This window comes from Falco naumanni, chromosome 2, assembly GCF_017639655.2.
Source record: "Falco naumanni isolate bFalNau1 chromosome 2, bFalNau1.pat, whole genome shotgun sequence".
NCBI classification, from domain to species: domain Eukaryota; kingdom Metazoa; phylum Chordata; class Aves; order Falconiformes; family Falconidae; genus Falco; species Falco naumanni.
Window position 1 is genome coordinate 71,456,558 of NC_054055.1, and position 14,255 is coordinate 71,470,812.

The following is a 14,255-nucleotide window of genomic DNA, read 5'->3' on the forward strand; positions in this document are numbered from 1 at the left end:
ATTTCCTCATCCTGTCAGTGTTTTGAAGCTAATGCTGAAAACTTAAAAGTTTGGCTAATGCTGAAAACAGTTACCTCTTATTACTGAGAAATGTACTACCCTAAAACATGACTTCTTTTTTTCTGATTCTCTTATTTCAGATTCATATTAAAAAGATTACAAACTGATCATGGAAATCTGCTTTAGAGGAAAAAGGAAGAATCCTTGAAAACTTTTCCTATAAAATCAGACATCCTTAGGAAGTCACAAATTGAAAATACTGAGCATGCACCTTATTCCAAATTTCTTTCATTTTCACTTGAACTCTACCTCTTGTGAAATCTACTGTAGATGAGAAGATTGTACTTACCCCTTCTTATCTGATCCATCCAGAAACTGATGCTCTACACTGATAACGTTCGTCTGAGGCCTAAGTTGTCCTCCACTTTAATGTGACTTTACCATCTTATGGTTACAGAACCCTGCTACACTTAACCTGTACTATTTTGATAGTATAGTAATATAGAGAAGTTGTACATATTGTTACATTCCTTGAAGAAGAGAAAAAATATAATTATTGCTAAATATGTTTTATGAAGGGGGTACTTTCGGAGTTCCATTTATTTTCTATAACAAGAACCCTCTTTTTTAGACTGTCAGGGATATATATTAAAAATGTTAGGGATATTTAATTTATTAAAATAATTTGAAAAGTACATATTTTTATGCAGTAAAATTTTAAATTGATATAGTTTTTTTTATGAATTCTCTAGTTTAAGTTATCTTTCTACATTTTTCTTTGGAGATGCAAACATAAATTAATACCATACTTCAAATATACTGCCATGTTTAAAAAAACTAGATTAAGTTTCTAAATTATGTAGTTTTGTACACAGAATCTGAATGATGTTCAGAGGCATTAACAGAGTTCTGAAGAGCATTATTCTTTGGGGCTATGAAATTCCACTATGTACAGTTTGTAGCCACATAAAAAGCATGCTGAAATGTCTTGTTTCATATTATGTACTAAATCGGCAGTGATTTTAGATTGAATCCATTGCATTTTAGAAGAATTTTTTCAATTGCAAACAGTTCTTTCTAAAAATCTTTGTAGACATTTCCTAGCCTGGACAGATTCATTTTCTGTACTGAAAAAAAATCATTCTCCAGCTTTGCTTTGGAGTGACAGAGTAGTTACCTTTTATCAGAAGTGTTAAGAGTAGTTAATACATTTGATCTACAGAAGCCTTCTTTTAAAAAGATCAGTTACCACAGCATTTATTTTAGATACATTACAGTCAGTAGTCACGGTTTATTTTTGTTTTCTTCCATTGTTCAAGAAGCAAGGTATCAGTTTGACTCCTTTAGTGATCGGTGTAGTAACCTTGCACTAACTTTTAGTAGGAACTGAGTTTGGCCTCAAGTTACTACCCTGCCTTTTCATTTCAAGGAAAACAACACTGATCTTAAATGAATCAGAAACTGTGTCAGGAACAGAAAGTGGTTTGGATTAAATCCAGAGCAGAATTGTTGCAGGCAGTACTAATGCTGCGGCTGCTCTGATTCTGCTTAGCTGCTTAGGTGTAAAGACACAGGCATGGGAAGATTTAAGTCATCTAGTCAGAAATGATCAGGAAGAAGAGAGGCAGAAATTCCTCTCTTTAATAGGAACAAAGTGCCTGATTGACATTGGAAGGGAGGCATCTTCCCTGGCTTGGGGATTCTCAGCTGCGCTGTGAACTAGCCTCCTGGAACTGACATCTCAAAAGCTGGCCCAGTTTTCCGTGGGAGGAAAGAAAAAAACCTCCGTTATCCCCAACACAGAATCATAGAATCATTGAGGCTGCAAAAGACCTTTGCAATCCATGGTCAGGGCACAGATACACAAAACCTGTTGCGGGGTCCCTGATCTAAATCTTGAATTTGTATCTCCAGGATGAAAGTTCGACTAATAGATTTGGCCTCTTTTTTGTGACATATTTATAAGGATCAGGAGCCTAAACCTGACTGTCCAGCACTGCAAGCCATCACCACTGGGATACAGAGTCTTTTCTTCTGCCTTGTGGGAAAATTGTGTTGTAGCTTTGACATTTCAGCAATTTTCAAGTTTAAGAGCTTAACTACTTCTACAGACCAGAGTCATTTTGGTTTAGCTGTGCTGTCTATGGACACAGGGAAGACAAGATTTGTACACAGAGGTGAGACCTTCTGTTTAGATTGACTGGCATAATTTGAAGAAAAGCAGAAAGCTACAAGGCAGGCCTTGTTTACTTTTTTCTGGTTGCATCAGATGGTGTAAATAAAACGTTACTTGGAAAGCTTGTCTTGCCCGTACAGACTGTGGGCATAAGCTAACCCACTGGCCACATAAATGGAGTTTATTCTTGGATTTAGAAACATGGGTGAATAGGCTCAGAATCCTGTGTGAGTCTCACCTATTGTGGTGCCACAGCCCCATTCATTAGATGTTTAATGCCATGCCATCAAATTATTGCCATGCAATGGCTTCTTATTACACATTAGCTAGTAAAGGTCTAAGAAAATATTTAGGTTTTCTTCTCAGCTGTGCCTGTGAATGAATGATGCAAGTAATTTAAGCTATAGCTATTTATAACAATTTAGATTGCAGAAATATGTTAGATATTGCAGTTTGTTAATATAAGTAGTTTTGCTGACGGTGACTTTCATCTTTTTCCATGAGTTCAAAAGTTTACTGGTACCACTTATATAAGAAAGCTGTGTGCTTATTCTCAAAGCACCACTGTTCCTGATGTTTCACAGTGGTTAAGATGAATCATTGCTAATATATTTAAATATATAGAACCCTTACCACATTGACTGCAGGACTCTGGTTAACAGTGTATTTTCGTTTTCAAAAATGTTGAGATGATACTTATCAAGACAACAAATTAAGTAGTGCTTAGTAAAATATGTGGGGGTTTTTTTTGAAGATTGTTGCATTTTTATTACATTGTATTAGCAGGAGTTGGAAATACTCTGGGCTGCTTTAACACTCTAAATGTTCCTGAGCTTATATGCTCTCTAAATAAATGTGCCACATTAAGACAAATTATGTTTTGTAAATTCAGTTACATTCAGACCTGGTGTAATCGGATAGTTCTGCAGATTTGCTTGGAAATTTTGCTGAGAAATAGAAAAAGCAGGGAAAATATTTCCTATCTAACTATTTCTGCAGACAACTATTTTAGGCTTTCTACCTTTCCAATTCCAATCCCCAAGTCAGGCTGAAGTGTTGGAAGTCTCCTTCCTGGAATTATGGTGAAACAACGCTTCAGCTGTTTGGCTCAACAGCCATTGGCTTGGGCACTCTTTATGACTTTGTACACTCCAGAGGGGCTGGTGTCTCTTACACATCTCAGTCCTAAGTTACGGTATTACCACAGGGGTTTCTCAGCATCTTAAACCTGTTACCTGATTTTTTGGAAGATTTTTTCCTACATGCATTTAATTTCAAGTTCTTTTTGTTGTGACCTTAAAAATCACCTCTAGGCCACTGAGTCTTACAGTAATCAAATAATGGAAAATGTTTCAAAATATACTGCATTATCCTGTTAGGCTCCTTCTGATGCTGTTAAAGCTTCAGAAAAGCGAACTTTTGTGAAACCAAAGGCATTAGCAGAAACCTTCATTATCTGGGCAAATTATTCTTATACTGGATGCCAGACCAGCTGGTATGAGTGCTGGCTTTTCTGAGTTGATCAGAATTGCTCTGGACCAAGGAAATACAAGACTGTCAGTATAATCTTGCTTTGCTCGTTCAGTGGGTAGTCCTACTGAAAACGTTGTAAATAATGTGAACAGGATGTGATCCCAAATAAGCACTTTTTTTTTTTTTTAATTAATAAGAGTTTTTCTAAAGCACTGTATAAGGCTTTGCGCTTTTGCGGACATCTCAGCCATGTATTTGCATTGATAGGAAATTCTTCTATAGATACATTTGTTTTTTCTTAGCTGAAAGATGGCTTAGAAAAATTCAAATGGATAAATAAATTATTCATGGACCAATAAAAGACTGGACTCTCCTGCTGTATCACCGCTTGTCTGGCTGTTCCAAAAGCAGTTTCTAAATACCTTGAGTCAGTTTAGAGCAAAGCAGTTTATACTTTGCCCATGTGATACACGATTCCTTGAATGGGCTGGAGTGGGGTTAGTCTTTGGCAAAGTCAAACAACTGTGTAACATCTTTTCTTCATTTTTTCCAAAGTATATTATAATTTCAGTAATCTTTGGTTTTTTTGTTGGAAACATTTCTGCAGATGAAGTATTGTAGTAATTTGTAGTTTGCTTCCAATTTGGAATTATTTTAGTCTTGAGGGGGAAAAGAAGAATTGAATCACTTGAAACTTTGCTCCCCTGAAATTAACCCTAGGTTCAGTATTTGTTCTTACTAGGAAGGATTTATTCTGAAAAAGCTAAAGCAAGTAACTGTAGTAGAAAGGGGAAAAAACCCCTGTGTTTTTAATTCATCTTTACAATCACCAGCATAATGCTGAAAGGCTATTAAACAACTGGTTTTCAGGCTAGCATTGATTGCTGACATAAGAAACACACAGACCTGATGAACTAGTCTTTGAGAGTGTCACTTCCCTGACCTTAGTGGTCCCTTAATGTTTTTGCTGATTTCTGCTGTAAACAGTATGCTGCTAGAACTTGAAGCAGCTTCATTTTGAGAATGACGAAGCCTTCTTTCAAAGGGACAAACTTTGGTATCTCTAAAGGGAAGGTGTGCAGGCCCCGAGTCTTTCATTGATTTCAGTGGTGTCCTGCCACTGGGCACTAAATAGGAAGTTATTTTTACTGTTGAACTGAAGTGGGTGATCACTGGTGCTAGGATTCTTGTTCGGGAAAAGGTGTAGTTAGGCCACAGCTGCCTGCAGGACAGGAGCTCGTGCTGTTAGCCAGCGTGGGAGCAGGTCCTGGCTGGAATCCTTCACCTTCCACGGATCAGCAGTTCAGTGCTTTCCTTGTTAAAAGGGGAACATTGCTCAGCATCTGCTGAGAGGAGGAGACAATTCTCTTCGAGCCTTAACAGTGGCTGAAACACACAGTACTGTAAGATGCACTGCCAGCATATTTGGTATTTTAAGATAAATATAGTTTTTCCTTAGAGATCAAATTCTAGTATTGAAATTAAGTCTTACTGTAACCAGTTTACTCTCGTGTTGTTTGGGAAACTGAATCCTAGTGCTCACATTTCATACTGAACACCGCTTTGGAAAGTTGTCATCTTCATTTTCCAGAAGATACTGTTTGTGATGGTCAGTTTATCCTCCTGCCTTGTGGACTTTACAGCTGCAGGCATTGCCACAGGCCCACCCTCGTAGCCCAACTAAACTTGTACTCCCCTTCCATGTTCATTGACCTGCCACTCGTAATGGTGGATGTAGTAACACTCACTGGACTTCTAGAGATTGGGTTTAAAAACTTGCTGCTATATTTGGAAACCTGATATGGGTCATGTTAATTGTGCCTTTCATCACTGTTTCTTCTGTGTGCCAGTTGTCCATGTATATTTGAAGTAGTCATTAAAATAAATCTGTTCTCCAAGTTCTTTCATGAAAGGAGGGGACAGTTCTGTATCTCGAGACAGGTAATGTTGCTTTACCGTTGCAACACTCTAAGATCTGTACCTTCACACAGTCCCAAGGCAAGGTATTCCAATATTATTCTGAAGTAAAACTGCTTTTTGGTGTCACTTAAAACCCTGATAATGTAGAGCTTATGCCAGTATGTGCAAAATATCTGCAGTAAGAGTTATGCTAAATAGACTTGTTGCAGTTAAATTTAAGCTACAGAGATGTACAAGTAAATTGTTTCTAGGAATGTACTGCAAAAGTATTTGAACAGAATTGCTAACATGTTTACTGTTGTAAATATTTTAATAAAAAAGGACACTTCAAACTTTTTTACACAATTATCTACAATAAAGAGAAATTTACAATCATTTACAAAATGTTCTTAACTTTTCCTTTACTGTCAAGACAGCTGAGATAAAAACAAAATAAACATTAGATACATGAAGTCCCGGTTTTTATTTCACCCTGTACTTATAAAAGGAACAAAGCATCTTGGTGAAGTTCCATCCACATGCTAATGAGATCAAATAGAGCATGATGAGAAGTGCAAACGGATACAGAAGAATAGCTGTGTTCTTCAAAAAGGGCAATGCTGAAACAGAAGCAACAATGAAGCAAGCGTAAAAGTAGCGTTCTTTCAGAAAAATGAGCTTTCAGATGGAATGGCCTTGGGGGAAGATGGCAAGGAAACACAGTACTGCTCTGCCAGCCTCCTTAGGAGGGCAGGTCTGTCATCTCTGCTCCACTTGTCCTACCATTATCACAGACTTGAAGAGTACCCGAGTTAATTAGTATAGGTAATACCCTGGGAAACTCTTTTACCTAAAACTGTTAGTCGCTACAGAATTTTTATCCAATACAAACATTCTGAAGTAGATTTACAGAGGAACAAGAAAAACAAGTTGTGGCACTAATACAAACAGGGAAGTTGGTATGATGAAGAATAGAAATTCTTTGGTTACAATGTCCACCCAGCTGATAACAAGTAATAGATGGGTAGATTTCTATCACACTTCTTTTACCACAAGGAAAGAATTACTTCCAACACCCAGCTGAGCCTCTGCTTTAAACAGACTAAAATAAAATTAATAGACTAAAATCATGCTCTTGGTTTTAGTCAAACAAATAGAAAAGAAGTTGCCGTTACTCACCACTGTATCCTAGGAATGTCACATAGATATAATAGCCGATTGCAATCAGCCATAATGTATTCCCAACAAAATACCCAATCACAGAATCAGATATGATGACATCTGAAAGAGACAGCTGGTCTCAGCAGGTTTGATAGAGCACAATTTTGAAGCAGAGAAAACAAAATATTCTACTTACAGTTGATGAAAAACAGCTGGATAAAATGCAGAATGACAAGAAGTGGATAGAAAGCATTCAGGTGAACATCAAAGGCATATCCCCACTCCACATCATAGTCTCTGTTCTGCTGCTTCACCAAGTATTTATTAGAAATGAACCTACATGGAAAGATGAGAACATGGTTAATGTGAATCTATAAAGCTGACTGACAAAACACTGATCTGAGATAGTAAGCCGTATGTGATCCTAACCCTCTACCCTGACAAAGTTTCTGCTATTTGGAAGGGAAATACGTGAGAATTATGCAGACCAGGCTACCATTACGATATTTGTGTTAAAACTGTAATCACATCCCTCGCATTCAAGAGGCAGCTGAAAGAAACATAAAATAGATCAGTGCTAGAATTACCAATGCATTTACAAGTTCTCAGGCAGTGTGCCACTTCTGTTTGTACACACACAGACACGACTTCAGGAAAGTGCTTGGGCCTGACCAGCACAGCTCGCTGATGGTTTATGTCACCTCTGCAGAAACGGGGCGCTGCACAGACAGGAAGGGCAGGTTAGCACCCTTAAGGTGAGCCCATTCTTACTGAAGAGAAGCGCTAACAGGATGTGCAATGCCTGGTGTTACAGACTACAGAACAAACCTCACCACTGTGTTTTCTTCAGCTGAAGTTCTGCTGACATCAGAAAATTTATCCCGTTTAGAAGAGGAACAAGAAGTCAATACATGCTCAGAAATAAGCTAAGAGGCCTGAGCTTTCAAGGTGGCTTCCTTCGACACACTCTTTGTGCCAAGGGCAGGTCAGAGGCAGAGCCTGGGTTGCAAGGTGAAGCAAGGCAAGAAGGGGGTTAGGCTCATTAGGAATAAGGGGGTTTTGAGAGAAAAAAAAAAAGCGGTGAGCCTGCACTAGAAGAGGGGACTTGAACCAGACTGGAGCCAGGTGACTGGTATTGAGGCCTAAAGGACAGGAAAACCAGCAGATTAATAGTCTTTCTGGTTCAGGAGACTGCATCCAGTGACAAACTGCTGCAGGATGGGGGGAAAGCATTACTCTATGCTCATCCCCCAAGCAATTTATGGGTTGCTGTCCCAGACAGGAGAGTAGGTCAGATGGACCTTTCACTTATCAGCTACAGTTCTTGTATGTGCCTCATCCTGAATTTTGCAACTACAAGCAGGAGTTCCTGAGGTTACTGTAAGGAATCCATCCCTTTTCTGATTGGCATCAGTTTAAGGTGTCAGCTCCATTACTAAGATGTCTTTTAGGTGCCCTTGCTTCCTTAAGTTCTTGGTAAAGTAAGAATTCTTTCCTTGGTGCCCTCCCCTTGCTACAGGGCGGAAACACTGACCTGTTGTTTCATGGCTGACTTGGTGGTGCAGACACACCTATAAGGTGCTGAGAGGCCTGGGTTATAAACTGACTCGCTATTGCCACTACGCTTCTGTAAGTCTCTGGATATTATAGGATGAAACTCGCAGCAACTACCACCAAAGCAACAAAGCCAACATGCATGGGATAGAGCAGACGTTGCTTGCAGTGCAAATAGCTAAAAACTTCAGCAAGAAGCATGGGTCAATCATATACTGCTCTATTTAAACCTAATCATCCTCAGGTTTACATTACTTAAGCTGTTCAATCAAAAAAAGGAATGAAGAATTCTGATCACCACTTTTTTTTTTAGCATTATTGCTGAAGATTAACCAGCTCAAGAAAGAAAACAATCTGAAATGTACATCATAACACAGGCGTTCTAACATTCATCTTTTGCAGGAAAAGACATGCTCATTTTTACAGCAATGTTTTGAAACAACAGCACAAAACCTATAATCAATACATACTTTTTAATTTTGACCCAAACAGAGAAGCAAGTTCTTGCAAACAGCAGAGGACTGTCTGTGTCCAAACAGCAATGCTAAGCTCAGTTTCAGACATCATGACTTACCACATTAGAGTTGCAATCAGGAGGCCGACGCCCACACAGTCTATGAATACAACCCAAAGTAGCAGCTTTATTGTTTCAAAAAAACCCATGTCCAGCACAAATCCAAATCCCACAGTAGACACTGAAAGGAAAAAAAGATTATTAAAGTTAGCTGTTGAAAAGAAAGCATGAGTTCTTAAAGTCCCAATAATACTTACTGCATTTGCAGCTCAGTCCAAAAATTACGAGACATTTTGTTTATAGCTTAATTCTGCAATATACAGAAACTCACTAGGGCTTTTATCATAAAAACAGTATTTTATCTGTAACATTCGGATAAACAAAATGTTCAATATTTTTTAACTAAAGCGTTGCTGTGCAGCATGGGGTTTTATTCCTGTCCATAAAGTTACAGGGAATGACACAGTTTGAAATGTAACAGAAAATTAGTTGCAATAGAGAGACAATTCAAGACTGCACGGTATTATTCATACCTCCTCTGTTTTCTAATGCCCACCTTAGCTTCCAAATGGTTAGGTCATTTTCTACTTCAATGAAAAGACAATGCATATAGACTGGTCCTTTTTGTGTGTGTGTTGTCAGAAGGGCCACGAGTGTCCATGCCTATTTCCCCGCACTCACCACAGAGCCAGATACTGAGGAGCACCAGGAAAGCCGGATCATCTCTCGCCCACTGGTCCTTGGTCTGTTTCCTGTAGTGAAAGTTCCTATAGACCCTCTGTGGCGAAACGAAGAGGTATAGCATCTGCCAAAGGGCAAACTCAAAGTCCATCTGCCGGAAGTGGAGGAGCCTCCGCAGGTACTTGTAGCGTTTTGCCCCGGCCGTGTGCCTCGCAGCATCCCTGGGGCTCAGCACACCGTTGCCCTGGCTCCGGGAATTAAGCGAAGTGGTCGGCAGCATTTTGCTGGAACGGGAATTTCAGAAGACGCGTTTGGTTTCGCACGTAACGCGGGATAAAAGCAAAAAAAGCAGGCCGCACCGGCGCCCCCCGGCTCGCAGAAAACACGCCCGAGTGTAAGAACTTGCGCGTCTGCGGGCTCGGCCCAGGCAGTGCGGGTGCGGGGAAGCAGCGGGGGAGGCCCCAGGCCGGCGCCCCCCCGGCCCCGGGCCCCCCCCGGGGCCCGCAGAGGTGAACCAAGGCGCTGAGGGCCGGCGGGCGCAGCCAGGGCCGGGGCAGGGTTACCGGCCTCCCCGGGTCGCTGTTGGGCGCCCCCGCCGGCCCGGCACCGCCCGAGTCGACCCCCGCCCCGCAAACAGCCGCCGCCTGCCCCCCCCAGCGGGCCCCGCACCTCAGCGCCGGGGCGGGAGGTGCCCTGCCCCGCCCCGCCCCCCTTCTCCCGCAGCAGCCAGGCTCGCGCCGCCGGGCTCCGCACCGCTCGCCCCCCTGCGGGCGGAGACAGGACGGGGGCTCACCTGCCGCCCCGGCTCGCGGCGCGACCCCCGCCACACCCGCCGCCGCCCGCCGCCCTTCCGGCAACGTCCCCGGCGCAGCCGCCCCGCCCCTTCCTGGAGCCGCCCCGCCCCTTCCTGGAGCCGCCGGAAGCGTTGCCGGGGCTCCGGGCCGCAAGATGGCGGCTGCTGCCTGTTGCGGCGTGTGGGCGGGCCGCAGCGAGGCGTAGAGCCGGCCCGGCCGCCATGCCCAAGTACTACGAAGAGAAGGAGGAGGACGGGCAGGCCTGCGGGGGGGTGCGGGAGGACCTGCGGCAGTGCCTGCTGGACAGCCCCTGCGTCCTGCAGGTGAGCGCTGCTGCCCTCCCGGGACGAGCCCCGCCGCCCTCGGCCCCGCCGTCGCTGCCGTTGAGCCCTGAGGGGATGGTGCCCCGAGGGGCCAGGCCGCGGGCGGCCGCCGTGTGAGCCGGCGCCCGCCGCCTTCCCAGGCGTAGGGGCCGGCTTCTGGCGGGGGGAGCTGCTGCCGGGCCCGGGGGGAGGCGGCCTTCCTCTGGCGTGAGCCCGCCCGCGGCGGGGGGTGTTCTGTCGCGCCTTTCGAGCCTGCCAATCCCTGTTTTAAGCAGGTTAAGCGATTTAAGAGGAAAGAGCGAGTTACCGTACCGTAGCAAAACCCCGAGCAGGCCTTGTCTGAAGTATTTTAATGTCTCTTCGACAAGCTGCAGAAATCCATTCAGTTTTTAATCTTTTATTTTCCATCTAACAGGAGAACAAAAGCCCTAAACAATGCTTGAGGGAAGGACACTGTAGGAATTTGCAAATGACGTTTTTTGCATGCAAAAGATCGATGGTAAGTGTTTGTGGTGTGTTTGCTGTTAGCAGCCTGAATTCTTGCTGTCCTTTACCGTTTTCTGAAGACCACTTTAATTCAGTAAAGCTGGGGTCGGCCAAGCAGAACAGGTCTTGCCTCTGAATTTAGTACGCTCCTTTTCATGAAGGAAAAACAGAGTTGCAGAGTATGAGAAAGATGGGGGAAATGTATATTTGGATTGAATTAGGCTTAGAATGTGACATGAGGTGGAACCCCCCCCCTATTTTGATACTTGTTTTGATAAAGCTTTGGTTTAAACAGTATCCGTAGATCAGTAATTGTGCAAGAAGATACTGATAAGCTAATTTTTGTCTTGTGGAGCCATTGGAAGAGGTGTGTGTAGAGAACTTCTAGTTGAAAAGGATATTCTGTTAAAAAAGAGACTTTCACTCTTGAACCAGGCTCTTGCATTCAGGTTGTGCCGTCATTGATTTTCTTGGAGGGCTTGAATTCATGATCGGTAATGCTTTTGGGAGTTCTTATATAGTGAGCTATCAAGTATGATAGCAAGAAGTCAGTTTTAAAAATGTAGTTAAAGTTTCTCTCATGATGGGAGTTCCTTGTCCAGAATCTTGTGTTACTCTGGCATTTAAAAAAGGAGTTAAGGTGTGGTAAAGATGGTATCAAAACTTTCTAAGCATGGGTAGTGCAGGGCTCGTTTTATTTTTAGCAAACGTGATTACAAAATGAAGAATATACAGCCGAAACTGAACCTAAAATTTTTCTTTCATTCTGCGTGATTTAAGTCACAGTAGCTTTTTGTACCTCTCCTTTATGAACTGTATTAATCCATAAAGTGACAAAAAAATTAGTTCTGTGGACAGGAAAAAAATGCTATGTACTTAGTGCTTGAAGTACCTATTTGACCCTGCAATAGCAATATAGGTGTCTCCAGATGATGTGCCTGTCTTTCTGCCAGTAGGTTCTTAAAGGAGCCTGATGAAACTGAGTTTCTAGCTAATTGTCAGCAGTCATGTGGGAAGAGGCCTGGCTCTTGCATGTCTCTATTTAACTGCCCCAAATTCTAAGGCTGATAAGTGATATTTTTCTGGTCCTGTTAACTCTGTAAATTTCAAGAATTGTGCTCTGCCAAATTTGTTATTTGGTGTAATAGTGAGGCTTGAAGAGTATCCAAAACCAAGTTAAACACTAAATGCAGATATAGTTTACAATATGCTAAAGTCATTACAGGTTTTGCCTAGATACTGTTTTGTGTGTAAGGAAATACAATGTCTTAGCATAGGAGTAAACTTTAGTACACTTTAAAGTAGGTACAAGTTTAAAATGGAAGCTGCTTGGTTGTTGGACAACCTGTGTCATTGTGTAGTTCAGTTATTTAAAGATTTTGCGACTGTTCTGAGTTCTGAAAGAGGCTTAGTTAATGGAGGTAGAAGATACCTCCTCAATCTAATACCTGAATTGCAATCTGTAACTGCTATCTTCAAGACTGACTATCTAAATTCAGAAGAATTCTCTTAAGATTTAAAGTATCTTTTTCTGCTGCACTGAGAAAGAACTTGCAATTTAGCTTCTGTAAGTGTTGCACTGTAGCTTTTATTGTAGCTTTTATTGTAGCTGTACTGTAATTTTTTGCCTTTCATTAAATGCTTTTTTGTAACAGCCAAGAATAAACCTGCAGATTTTACAAGCTGAATATTATTTCAGGCTTTATTTCTTTTCTTACCAGAAACTTCTTGTATTTAGTTATCACTGTCCTCACTGACATTTGCAGTGACTCCCACTTCAACCCAATCTGAATTTTCCTCCTTCAGCTTACCAGTTAAGTTTGGAAAACCAGATCTAAGCAGATTTACACTACCTTGTTTTCATGTGTTCCTTGCCATCCAACTATGCTGTTCTGTCATTTGTGTTATCACACTGTTTATTTCAGAATGCACAGGATGCTTATCACATATTTTGTGTGATACTTAAAATAATACAAAGTCTGTTTCATTGGAAGAACCCTGTGGTCTGTTTGCTACATCACTAATTTTCTTTACAGTGGTTTCTGCTTTATTCTCTGCTTTCTTCTGATGTTACAAGGGGCCAAGATAGCGCAAGCACTCTAAAGTGTTTCTTTTGCAAAATACATGTTTTTAATATATTGACTTCAATTTTCAGTTGGATACCAGAGCAAGATTCAGAGGAAGGAAGGGGTACTGAAGTCCTCGTGGAGACTCAGCCATGGGAAGTCAGGGTTCATCAGCACTTTAAGCAAAACGGAGACTAAAGTAAGAAGATTGTATCGGCTGCATCCTTTCATGCAGTTTTTTTGTGGAAGGTGTCTACTATATCTGCTCCTGAGTATTCCAATAGATTGACCTGGATATGCATTTAAATGTTAAAAAGATGAGCATAAACTGCAAGTTCTGGCCAAAATGGATATTTGTCATGCACTTGCAATAAAATACATAAAATCCAGAATAAGCTGCAGAAGGTTTTTGAAGTGAAGTTGCCTTTTGTGATTCTACTAATTCTGATCATGTTTTAATATTACAAATAATACAAGACACAGAAGTGGGAGTTTACTTGACTGGTATCCCAGAGGGTACCTCAGGATTTTTCAGAGGTGAGGAGTTGACCAAGGTTGTGAAATCTGCGTGCAAGCTGCTTCCTCCCCAGTAGGTTTGTTACCCAATAAACCTGCAGTAGTAGGAGTGGTGATGTTTTTGCAGTCCTACATATACAAGGCTGGCGTCTCTTTCCTTTTACTACAGATTCCATGTAATGTGATGATTGATGTACATGGTTATTAGTACAGTCTAGGCTTGTTGGACATCTAGATTAAAATTTGGTTACTCTAAATTGAAAGTTGTCTGATTTATCGTTCAGTAATTGGTCTTCTCGTTGTTTTGACACAAGTGCAAGAGAACTACAGAATTATTCTAGTCAGTGGCTTGAAAGCTGTATGCCTGGATTGTGTATCTTTGGATGGGTGAAAGGTGTTCCTCAGGCTAACGGTTAAGGAGACCATGGCACTTTTACTGTGTTTTGGAAGTATTTGCAACAGCATTTAAGCCACTCTGAGATGACCCGGAATGAGTCTGCATTTCTGCATTATTTTCCAAGCAAGTGTCTAAATACTAATCCAAACATAAGTACAAGTGAGGGATGATGATCTGGACTTAATTGTGTTTATGGGAGGACGTGTTCTACAAAT

At 41.6% G+C, this 14,255-nt stretch overlaps 3 protein-coding genes across 6 annotated transcripts in view; 2 read left to right on the forward strand and 1 right to left on the reverse strand.

The window, feature by feature from the left end:
- The window catches only part of MGAT4A (alpha-1,3-mannosyl-glycoprotein 4-beta-N-acetylglucosaminyltransferase A), an 83,514-nt gene extending 79,684 nt beyond the window's left edge, over positions 1-3,830 (forward strand). For both annotated transcript variants that reach the window (XM_040584766.1, XM_040584767.1), the window contains exon 16: positions 141-3,830. In XM_040584766.1, the coding sequence (XP_040440700.1) occupies positions 141-167 (27 nt within the window). In that variant the 3' untranslated portion in view covers positions 168-3,830. The remainder of the gene's footprint in view (positions 1-140) is intronic.
- Positions 3,831-5,860: 2,030 nt separating this feature from the next.
- UNC50 (unc-50 inner nuclear membrane RNA binding protein) lies at positions 5,861-10,475 on the reverse strand. Of its 3 annotated transcripts, none has more exons than XM_040584769.1 (6): positions 10,252-10,475; positions 9,459-9,739; positions 8,838-8,958; positions 6,906-7,045; positions 6,728-6,829; positions 5,861-6,168 (listed from the first exon to the last, which is right to left on the reverse strand). In XM_040584769.1, exons 1-6 carry the CDS (start codon positions 10,473-10,475, stop codon positions 6,032-6,034), a joined length of 1,005 nt encoding a protein of 334 aa, XP_040440703.1. In that variant the 3' UTR covers positions 5,861-6,031. The 3 variants fall into 3 exon arrangements, with proteins under 3 accessions (XP_040440703.1, XP_040440702.1, XP_040440704.1); XM_040584768.1 differs by having other exon boundaries at positions 9,459-9,742; XM_040584770.1 differs by lacking the exon at positions 10,252-10,475 and adding an exon at positions 10,128-10,149 and having other exon boundaries at positions 9,459-9,742.
- Positions 10,468-13,900, forward strand: LOC121083909 (cytochrome c oxidase assembly factor 5). The gene is made up of 3 exons (XM_040584772.1): positions 10,468-10,575; positions 10,991-11,074; positions 13,217-13,900. Exons 1-3 carry the CDS (start codon positions 10,474-10,476, stop codon positions 13,256-13,258), a joined length of 228 nt encoding a protein of 75 aa, XP_040440706.1. The 5' UTR covers positions 10,468-10,473; the 3' UTR covers positions 13,259-13,900.
- Positions 13,901-14,255: the final 355 nt, after the last annotated feature.

Coding starts and splice junctions, on each gene's coding strand:
- LOC121083909 (XM_040584772.1), top strand. CDS start 10,474: ATGCCCAAGTACTACGAAGAGAAGGAGGAGGACGGGCAGGCCTGCGGG. Junction 10,576..10,990: donor ACAGCCCCTGCGTCCTGCAG/GTGAGCGCTGCT, acceptor TCCATCTAACAG/GAGAACAAAAGCCCTAAACA. Junction 11,075..13,216: donor TTGCATGCAAAAGATCGATG/GTAAGTGTTTGT, acceptor TTCAATTTTCAG/TTGGATACCAGAGCAAGATT.
- UNC50 (XM_040584768.1), bottom strand. CDS start 10,475: ATGGCGGCCGGGCCGGCTCTACGCCTCGCTGCGGCCCGCCCACACGCC. Junction 8,959..9,458: donor CCTCAGTATCTGGCTCTGTG/GTGAGTGCGGGG, acceptor TTTTCCTTTCAG/TGTCTACTGTGGGATTTGGA. Junction 6,169..6,727: donor GACATTCCTAGGATACAGTG/GTGAGTAACGGC, acceptor CTTCTGTTTCAG/CATTGCCCTTTTTGAAGAAC.